This window comes from Saccoglossus kowalevskii, chromosome 12, assembly GCF_978046115.1.
Source record: "Saccoglossus kowalevskii chromosome 12, keSacKowa6.1, whole genome shotgun sequence".
NCBI classification, from domain to species: domain Eukaryota; kingdom Metazoa; phylum Hemichordata; class Enteropneusta; family Harrimaniidae; genus Saccoglossus; species Saccoglossus kowalevskii.
In genome coordinates, this window is record NC_140652.1 from 33,062,892 (window position 1) to 33,073,546 (window position 10,655).

The 10,655-nt window shown below is 38.8% G+C and overlaps 2 protein-coding genes across 2 annotated transcripts; both read left to right on the forward strand.

The window, feature by feature from the left end:
* Nucleotides 1-406: 406 nt before the first annotated feature.
* On the forward strand, nt 407-2,320 carry LOC102804643 (neuroligin-4, X-linked-like). Its single transcript, XM_006812234.3, has 2 exons — nt 407-1,554; nt 1,831-2,320. Exons 1-2 carry the CDS (start codon nt 422-424, stop codon nt 2,141-2,143), a joined length of 1,446 nt encoding a protein of 481 aa, XP_006812297.3. The 5' UTR covers nt 407-421; the 3' UTR covers nt 2,144-2,320.
* A 2,035-nt stretch (nt 2,321-4,355) lies between these two features.
* On the forward strand, nt 4,356-7,935 carry LOC100371351 (liver carboxylesterase 1F-like). Its single transcript, XM_085506050.1, has 2 exons — nt 4,356-5,866; nt 7,626-7,935. Exons 1-2 carry the CDS (start codon nt 4,356-4,358, stop codon nt 7,933-7,935), a joined length of 1,821 nt encoding a protein of 606 aa, XP_085362176.1.
* Nucleotides 7,936-10,655: the final 2,720 nt, after the last annotated feature.

The following is a 10,655-nucleotide window of genomic DNA, read 5'->3' on the forward strand; positions in this document are numbered from 1 at the left end:
GTGCCTCTCCAAAGAGATATGAGCGGTAGCGTCCTGAGGAAAAATGTTCGTCAGATTCGTTACAATAGTATTTTTTGGATTTCATGTCTCTGGTAACCCGATTGCTGACACCAAATATGGACAGGTTCGAGGGGTCTACTCGGATACCGGTCAGGAAGGGCTGAAAGTGACGTATTTTCGTGGAATAAAATATGCCGAGCCCCCCGTAGGAGACTTGCGTTTCGAATTGCCAGTTGAGATCAAACCATGGTCACCCGACATATATGATGCAACAGTGTTTGGTCCATCTTGTCCACAGTATTTCTCAGTACCCGATTGGATGCAAAAGCTACTCCCGAACAACGATATTTCTGAAGACTGTCTTCTCTTGAATATCTACGTACCTGGTCATAACCTACAGCCGGCAAACACGTATCCAGTTATGGTATGGATCCACGGCGGAGCATTCAATATTGGACAAGGTATGCTGTATGAGAGTACTGCTCTGGCTGGATTGCATGACGTAATCGTCGTAACCATCAATTATCGCCTTGGAACATTCGGTTTTTTGAGCACCGGTGACGAATATTGTCCTGGAAATTTTGGTCTCCATGACCAAATTATGTCACTACAATGGGTTCAAGAAAATATTGCCAATTTTGGTGGTGACCCTACTCAGGTGACGATCTTTGGTGAGTCGTCTGGAGGTGCTTGTACCAGTATTTTATCTCACTCCCCCGCAGCTGTAGATTTATTTCATCGCGTCATCTCACAAAGTGGCGTGTACCACCGGGGATTAATGATATCCACTGAGCGGGCAACACAGTTTGCTTACAACGTTGGTTACACTGCCAACTGTAACACAACAGATAACCCCGATCTGACCGACCATTACCTACTGATTGAGTGTCTGCGTGATTTGACCTGGGAGCAGTTATTGTACGCCCAGTCTGAATCGATTATTGTACCCTTCCCCGTTGTAGATGGAGACATAATTCCAGGTATCGAACCAAAGCCCGCGACTGATAAGTTCAAAGAATACGATTACTTGGCAGGGACAAACAGCTGGGAAGCTTCGTTATTAGTTGCAAATGTGGACCAGTTTGACGATGGAAAGATGAATGACGTCATATTCAGGGCAATGATAAGGGTAGCAGTGCAAGTCATATTTGAGAACAACGAACATTTAATATCAGACGCTTCGTACCACAAATACACAGCATGGTATCAAACAGATGACGATGAAGTTCGTTTAGATAGATTTAAAAACTTCTTCAACGAACTGGCTTTCCTAGCTCCAACTGTAGCACAGTTACGTGAACACTCGAGGCGCACTCTCATTCCTCCAAGCCCACCAGAAACCAACACATATCACTACTATTTCGACCACCGTCCAAGTTTCTACACAGGTCCTGATTACATTGACGGTGCTGCGCACGCCACTGAAATACCGTTCACATTTGGACTCCTCATGATGACGGGTATCGGCCCATTTGGAAACATGACTGCGCCTGCGGATGAAAAACTGCTCAGTTTAGACATGTCCAGATACTGGACGAACTTTGCCAAGTCAGGGTAAGTCACTTATCTTATTTGATATCACGGAGTCTTTTGAGAAGAAGCAGTCCGTACCCCAAAAGCCAGTTGTCTAAAATGCCCCTATTTGACCCTATTTTTTGTATTAAGTGACGTAAACACACGTCACATATTACTTCTAAACACTTGCCATGAACATTCAAAGATCCATTGTGCGAATTAGAATACTCCAGGCGGCTCTGCACTGATTTACGTAATCTCTTTAAACTACGTGAATATATAATTACCCATATACAAATGTTTTATTTTTCATAGAGATCCCAACCAGCCTGTTGCCGTGCCGGTCCAATGGCCACTGTATGATAACACTCTCTATACCTACATGCGATTTGAACCGAATATGAGCGCCAATAACGTGAGAGAAAACCTACGAGCTGATGGTACTGCATTTTGGATCGAATATGTTCCCACTCTAGTGAATTTGACGTGTCCATCGACTACTCCACCTGAATGCGCATCGCCTACTCCACACGACTCCGCGCCAATCACTGATTCTGTGGCTATGGTTACGACAAGCAATTTCCCAATATGCATTTTAACGTTAATTGTGCTGTTTATTAGTTGTTAATATTTACTTCAACCTGGGGATTTTTAAAAGAAAAACTGACGCCGAGCTGAAAACAAAGTTTCCCCTTTCACGTTAAATTCTCGTACATCTTTGAGATCGGTATTATCATATTATCATATTATTATTGTAATCGTGCTTTTAATATATTTCAGGGCAATTATTTTTTTCATCCCATAATATCGCAAGTATCGCAAGCACAACATAACCATGCAAATTAGTCACGTAGTAATTAGAGATAATTCGTGGCTAAACCGGAGATAACATGTGGTATTTCGAGAAACAATGCTCAATATGTGTACTGTGATGCGCCCTGGACCGATTGATGTACTAACTGCCAGTTTTCGAAGACATTTGTCCGTCTCATTCGACCGCACGTTCTTATTAACCACGTTATTGACAGAGATATCCAATGAACAACAAAATTCTCGTTACTACAGTCAGTAACTGATAGCAGTAGATTGGCATGATAATCGCGCCGCATATCGACTATGCTATCTTGTCCTTTAAAACTATAACGCGATAATGTGTTTAGAAATGTCTTGATAACCTTCAAAGATAGATAACAGAAATACAAATAATAGCTCTGCAGTTCTATTGCTACAGTGGGACCGAACTAAATCACTATAATCGACCCAAGTAATACATTACTTTACCCGAACCTTGTAATACATTACACCAGTTCACTCGAACTAAGTAATACATTACTTTACCCGAACCTTGTAATACATTATACCAGTTCACTCGAACTAAGTAATTCACTACTTTACTCGAACCAAGTAATACATTACTTTACTCGAACCAAGTAATACATTACTTTAACCGAACCTGGTAATACATTACACCAGTTTACTCGAACTAAGTAATACACTTCTTTACTCGAACCAAGTAATACATTAATTTACTCGAACCAAGTAATACATTACTTTACTGCGACCTAGTAATACATTACTTTACTCGAACTAAGAAATACATTACTTTATTCGAACCAAGTAATACATTACACCAGTTTACTCGAACTAAGTAATACACTTCTTTACTCGAACCTAGTAATACATTACTTTACTCGAACTAAGTATTACATTACTTTACTGCGACCCAGTAATACATTATACCAGTTTACTGGAACTAAGTAATACACTACTTTACTGCGACCTAGTAATACATTACTTTACTCGAACCAAGTAATACATTACACCAGTTTACTCGAACAAAGTAATACACTTCTTTACTCGAACCAAGTAATGCATTACTTTACTCGAACCAAGTAATACATTACACCAGTTTACTCGAACTAAGTAATACACTTCTTTACTCGAACCTAGTAATCCATTACTTTACTCGAACTAAGTAATACATTACTTTACTGCGACCTCGTAATACATTACACCAGTTTACTCGAACTAGTAATACATTAGTTTACTCGAACCTTGTAATACATTACACCAGTTTACTCGAACTAAGTAATACACTTCTTTACTCGAACCTAGTAATATATGACTTTACTCGAACTAAGTAATACATTACTTTACTGCGACCGAGTAATACATTACACCAATTTACTTGAACTAAGTAATACACCACTTCACTGTGACCTAGTAATACATTACTTTTCTCGAGCCTAGTAATACATTCTTTTACTGGAACCTAGTAATAGATTACTTTACTCAAGTGATATATTCAATGTATTCGAGCCTAGTGATACATCTACGTATTCGATCAGAGTAACATATCTCTATAATCAGTCTCAGGAATACATTCAGTGTACTTGAATGAATTATTCATCGGTGTACTCGACAATACATATATGAAGTAACACACGTAGTTGTACCCGATACTTCATCGCTCATGGTATTCAAACCAATATCGCTTTATTGTTTCTCGAGTGAGAGCCAGATATTTGGTCAAAGGAGGTCACAGGATCATTTTTATAAATTCTTATATTAGATTCACCTAGTGTATTTCTTGGGGATGACGTCAGCTCGTGGTTTACTGGCCTCTGATGTCTGAATACCCAAGGTACTTACATTGATTCAGATTAACGGATGCCTGAACGCTTACTTGACAATAGATAGCTGTACTGAAGCCGAGTGATACATTTGTTTAACTTTGTACGATAAGATCCGTATCTGTATACTGATTACATTTCCTTGTTGCTTTGCCCAGTAGCTGTGTGTCCCCAATGCAAGCATTACCGATGCTGACTTGCGGCAAAATGTTTGTCACACTTGTTACAATAGTGTCTTTCGGTTTTCTTGTCTCTAGCGAACCAATTGCTGACACCAAATATGGACAGGTTCGAGGGGTCTACTCAGACACCAAACAGGAATATTCAAATGTGACGTATTTTCGTGGAATAAAATATGCCGAGCCGCCAGTCGGAGACTTGCGTTTCGAATTGCCAGTTGAGATCAAACCATGGTCGCCCGAAATCTATGACGCCACAGTGTTTGGTCCATCTTGTCCTCAGTATTTCTCAGTACCCGATTGGATGCAGAAGCTACTCCCGAATAACGACATATCTGAAGACTGTCTTCTCTTGAATATCTACTTACCTGGCCATACCCTACAGCCGGCAAACACGTATCCAGTTATGGTATGGATTCACGGTGGAGGGTTCAATTTCGGTCAAGGTATGCTGTATGAAAGTACGTTTCTGGCTGGAGCGCACGGCGTAATTGTCGTAACCATCAATTACCGCCTTGGAACATTCGGTTTTTTGAGCACCGGTGACAAATATTCTCCAGGAAATTTCGGCCTTCATGACCAAATTATGTCACTACAATGGGTTCAAGAAAATATTGCCAATTTTGGTGGTGACCCTACTCAGGTGACAATCTTTGGCGAATCGGCTGGGGGCATCAGTACCGGTATTTTAGCCCATTCCCCGAAAGCTGCTAATTTATTTCATCGCGTCATCTCACAGAGTGGTGTGTTTCACCCAGGGTTCATCATACCAATTGAACGAGCAACAGAGTTTGCTTATAACGTTGGATACACTGCCAACTGTAACACAACAGAGAACCCCGATCTGACCGACCATTACCTACTAATTGAGTGTCTGCGTGATTTGACCTGGGAAGAGTTATTGTACGCCCAGCAGCAATCAACTATTGTAACTACCCCAGTTGAAGATGGCGACATCATCCCAGATATTGAATTAATGTACGAATCTGAAAAGTTCAAAGAATACGATTATATGGCGGGTACAAACAGTTGGGAAGCTTCGTTAATAGCAGCAAATGTGGACCAATTAGACGATGGAATGATCAATGACGTCATGTTCAGAGCAATGATAACAGTAGAAGTTGAGGCCTTTTTTGACCATAACGAACCCTTGATATCAGACGCTTCGTACCATAAATACACAGCATGGTATCAAACAGATGACGACGAAGTACGTTTAGATAGACTTAAAAACTTTTTCAACGAACTGACTTTCATTTCCCCAGCTGTAGCACAGTTACGTGAACACTCGAGGCGCACTCTCATTCCACCAAGCCCACCAGAAACCAACACATATCACTACTATTTTGACTACCGTCCAAGTTTCTATAACGGTCCTGATTACATTGACGGTGCTGCGCACGCCATTGAAATACCATTCACTTTCGGGCACGTGATAATGGCTGGTATTGGTTCATTTGAAAACATGTCTGTATCCGCGGATGAAAAACAGCTCAGTTTAGACATGTCCAGATACTGGACAAACTTTGCTAAGTCAGGGTAAGTCACTAAGTCTTCAAAGTTCACCTGCGCATGCACACGCCGCAGACGTCCATAGCTTGTCCTTGTTTACAAAAATACGTCTACCCATGAGCCTTTGCGTTTTTAGCGCTCATTACAGGACTTTCAATTGTACCTTATCACCATGTGCCACAATAAGTGATTCTTAATTTGCATACATGAATATTTCAAATTGACGTAATATATAATTTGATAAAACATGTGGACGAAATGTGCTGACCTTAAAACTATATAATAATAGACCGTAAAAACACTTTTTTAAGAGAAGAGTAGTAATAGAAACACCACGAAAAAGTATGGGTTTACAAAGGCAAGCCCACAGTTTCGGTCACAGTCGAGTAAATTGCAGGAGGGCACTAGTTGGCATTTTATTCGAAACTTTGTCAATATCTGTTAAAAATTGGAAATTGATGCAAAATTTAGGATTTTATAGAAAAACGCTAACCACGTACAAAGTGCATTTTTTGCAGAAAGGATGGCATTTAAAGACTTAAAATTCACCTAGCTGGCCATATTTTGGACCGTCTGTCGATAAGACAACAGGGCACCATACAGCAGACTATTGCAGTAGTATATCCACATTTGTCCTAAATGTCCCTACAAAACTAAGTAAACTGACGCAACCGGGACTTACCGATCAAAATTACAAGTTTTATCAGTATTCATTAAGTTAGTTAGCACGTCATTTTAGGTGGAATTAAAATTGCGAAATGAGTTGCATCGTCATTGAATTCCATAGCACGTTTATTTACAATAAAATTTACATACCACCAGAATTTACGATGTAAAATTATTACTAGGGTCTGTGGAAAACGGTGGATGTTAAGAGATTCATCATTATCTTCGTTGAATGTTTTCAATTATACGCAAACTCTCGATGCAAAGCAATAGGTGATTTTCCGTACAATTGCGAGATCTCGCAAGATGCATGAAAGACGCGCGTCGAACGTCTGCCGCAAAAATCGAACGATTTGATTTTGAACTCGAATTTCCTTATTTCGTAGCTCACACCGACCGGCCGATCTTCGACAGAGGAATACTGTAAAATGACTAATTTTCACTGGGTTTAAATTTCACTGATTTACCATTTCAGGCATATTCGTGGGTTTTAAATTCACGGTTTCGTCATTTAGATAATGTGTTCTATGCTAAATTTTACATATTCACTGGGTTTTAATTTAGCGCATTTTCCAGTCAGCGAAATAAGCTAAATTAAAACCCAGTGAATAATTACCCCCTTTACAGTATTGCTTCCGAATACCCTTACTTAATCGAAATTGCCTATCGTCAAATGTGGACAGCACATTATTAAGCATGGAAATGTCCCCAAAATACTTTCGCGTTTGTCGAATCCCACGCGATGTTTGACGCCACTACGACGCTATGACCTTTGTTTGTCCTGTTTTTACGTTCGATTTCACGCATAACGCGTGATTCTCGCAGTGTACATAAAATGGTCTATTCCCACCATAATGTTTTCTTGCATGGCGTGACCTGATCGTTCCTTGAATTCTCCGGAAATTCCCGAAGGCATTCTGGTAATCGAATGCGGAAGTAAATTGTACATGCCTTTCATTAAGTTAACATGTCATTGTCGAAATGTAGTTTACGTACGGTTATCGTGGTCTACAAATTCGCACGAATTAGAATATTTTTCAGGCGACTCTCCTTTTATTCACATAATTCCACAAACTATATAAATATATTTACTCGTTAATAATTTTTTTATTTTTCACAGAAATCCCAATCTGCCTGTTGCCGTGCCGGTCCAATGGCCACTGTATGATAACACTTTCTATAACTACATGCGATTCGAACCGAATATGACCGTAGATAACGTGAGAGAAAATCTACGAGCTGATGGTACTGCTTTTTGGAATGAATATATTCCCATTCTACTGAATCTGACGTGTCCTCTGACTACTCCGCCCGAATGCGCATCGCCTACTCCATCCGACTCCGCGCCAATTACTGATTCTGTAGCTATGGTTACTACAAGCAATTTTCTGATATGCATTTTAGCATTAATTGTGCCGTTTGTGCATTAGTTGTTAATATCTACTTGATCTTTGTGGTGTCTGAAAACGAAAACGCCACTTTCTAGTACATCCTTGAGACCGATATTATGCATATTATTAGAGCCTATAGTATTCAATGATTCACCTGTTATCATTTTTCGCATTGCTAGTTTGAATAGCACAACACAGTGCCAAGGAATATATAAGACTGGAACTCGATTGTTGACAGTTTTGACCTATCCCCGTCCGCAAAATGAACATTATTACCTAAATTCACTAAATTTGCGTTGTTACTTTGACATAGCAGTGAGACGTAACACGGCATGAGAAGAATAATAGGTGATCTGATATGAAATTTACGCAAAAGAATATTACCCTGTACCAACAGTTGCTGACACTCTCTGTAAATCTCGGCATCATCTGACAGATTGCTGGAGATACAACGCCCAAAGTATACACGAACTTCCTAACCTAACTTTTCAATACAAAGACTCTCTAAATTAAGGGATCTCAATTTAATGATAATAGCTTTAATAGGGTTTATTATTGTCATGACAATTACAAAATCTTTTAGATGTCTATATGGTTAGGCATTTTATTGGTAGAACATTTCGTCAGCATAATATTTTGGTTAATAAGAACGCCATGATCCTCTATCTAACTCATTGGATACACCACACCCATTGGAGTAAACATCTCCCTATCAAACACACATCTTCTGAATATACTACCAGCCTTTCAATAATTCGTTGCCAGACAGCCCTCTTTAAACTTTTTAAGCACTGTAAACTGAGAACAGACTTCTCAAAGTAGAGTGAACCAAGTGAGTATTGGTCACCAAATTCGGGCGGAGAATATTGCACTGGAAAGGAGCACTTGTAGCCAAGGTGTTTATTGCTCAACTGCTAGGCCTGGAACTGAGTCTAAAATACTCACGAGATGTTCCATACAATGTATCAATATCATTATGCAAATAACTAAACTAAACTTCATAGCCTCAAATCATTACAAGCACATTAAATACATTGATCAGTCCCTTATTTCGTTTTATTAAACTCCAACTGGTTCGAGTGTGTTACTAAGTACATTCAGTAATATTTTCTCAACTACTTCGCTGACAATACTGGCAATTGGAGGGTAGTTACCCATATAAATTGTTTTTACAACTATTGTTTTTAATAATTGGATTAAAATCCAACCCTTTTCATTGGTTAAAGCATCAGTAGGTAACAATGTTTCACGAGCTTTAAGAAATCTAATTGTATAGATGTTTTCCTGTGAAAAAAATATATAGATGAGTCATTAGGTTTCCTGAAGTACACCATTTATTCCATCATACCATACACATACTCGGACCAACCGGCTTGGCACTAGCGCGTGTTGGTTAATGTCATGAACTGAAAGACTATTACTAATTACAATGTGATTGGCTAATTTCATTTTAAAAACGGGTTTATGCCAGCAAATTCAAGTATGTATCAACATATAACACTTATGCTTGCAGTGAAATAAACAGACTGCATTGGACTGAATTATATTGTGTTATGCGTAGTTATTGGAAGGAAAAAATATATATTCAATGTTAATGTGAAAAGCCGATATTAGCTATTTTAAAGCGCGGTGGTCGTTGCGCAGCGCGTGTTCGAATTTCATGTAAATAAACAATGTATATTACACGCGTTGCGTACGTCGCTATGAGTCCCATATCGAACAGGACGCGGCAGGACGACTACATCCCTTTAACCTATTATATTAGACAATATATTAGAATATGATGAATATCATTACATTACTATAAGTTAATAGTACCTCATGGTCAAACTAATAACATATTATAGTCTTATGCGCGAATTAACAAAGTAAGAGTACGTATTTCTTGACGGGAAGTAATGTGGGTTACAGTATACAGTAGTATACGCTAACTACAGCAGTAAAGATACGTACATCATTACGTCATGACATTCAAGGGGAATTATTTCACGTAAGAAGTAATACTAGTTACATATAACAGTATTATACGTTAATTGAGAACTATAGTACGAACACGTATTCGATATCGGAATATGCACGAATTAACAAAGTAAGAGTACGTATTTCTTGACGTAACGGGGCAAAAGGAAAATTACATGGTAAGAAGTAATGCGAGTTACAGAATACAGTAGTATACGTTAAGTACAGCAGTAAGGATACGTACATCATCACGCCATGATATTCAAGGGGAATTATTTCACGTAAGAAGTAATACTAGTTACATATAGCAGTATTATACGGTAATTGCGAAATATACATGTAGTACGAACACGTCGTCGATGAAAACACAAAGAACCAACAAAGCAATAGTCCTTAACAGTAGCCAGTCATATGTCGAAAAATCATGAATATAAACATAACAAAATTGCTGTAATGAAAATTGTAATGTTAATGCAACTGCAAGACATGAATTATAAATTGAGGTGAATTTTAAAAATAGTTTCAAGGACAACAGGCAACAAAGCATATAAGTATTACTATTGAGCGAGTTTATAAACGGTTACAGTAAGTGCAAACTACTAGTACTAGTAGTAACGCCGCAGTCGTTATAAATACGGCTGTCAATGTTAATATCTGCTTACTGTTTGTCAACGACTGTCTGAATAATTAAAAACATTGCACAACGCTACAGTGACGTCATTTTAAAACTACGGTATGTCACAGTCCAGGGACTGTGGGTATGTTATAAATAACATCCCTTCAAAATAGTTTCTCTGTCG

What these genes read in the sequence shown, in the direction of transcription:
- LOC102804643 (XM_006812234.3), top strand. Translation starts at nt 422, where the DNA reads ATGGTATGGATCCACGGCGGAGCATTCAATATTGGACAAGGTATGCTG. An exon ending in ACGAACTTTGCCAAGTCAGG is followed by an intron (nt 1,555 to 1,830) that starts GTAAGTCACTTA and finishes TATTTTTCATAG; the next exon opens with AGATCCCAACCAGCCTGTTG.
- LOC100371351 (XM_085506050.1), top strand. Translation starts at nt 4,356, where the DNA reads ATGTTTGTCACACTTGTTACAATAGTGTCTTTCGGTTTTCTTGTCTCT. An exon ending in ACAAACTTTGCTAAGTCAGG is followed by an intron (nt 5,867 to 7,625) that starts GTAAGTCACTAA and finishes TATTTTTCACAG; the next exon opens with AAATCCCAATCTGCCTGTTG.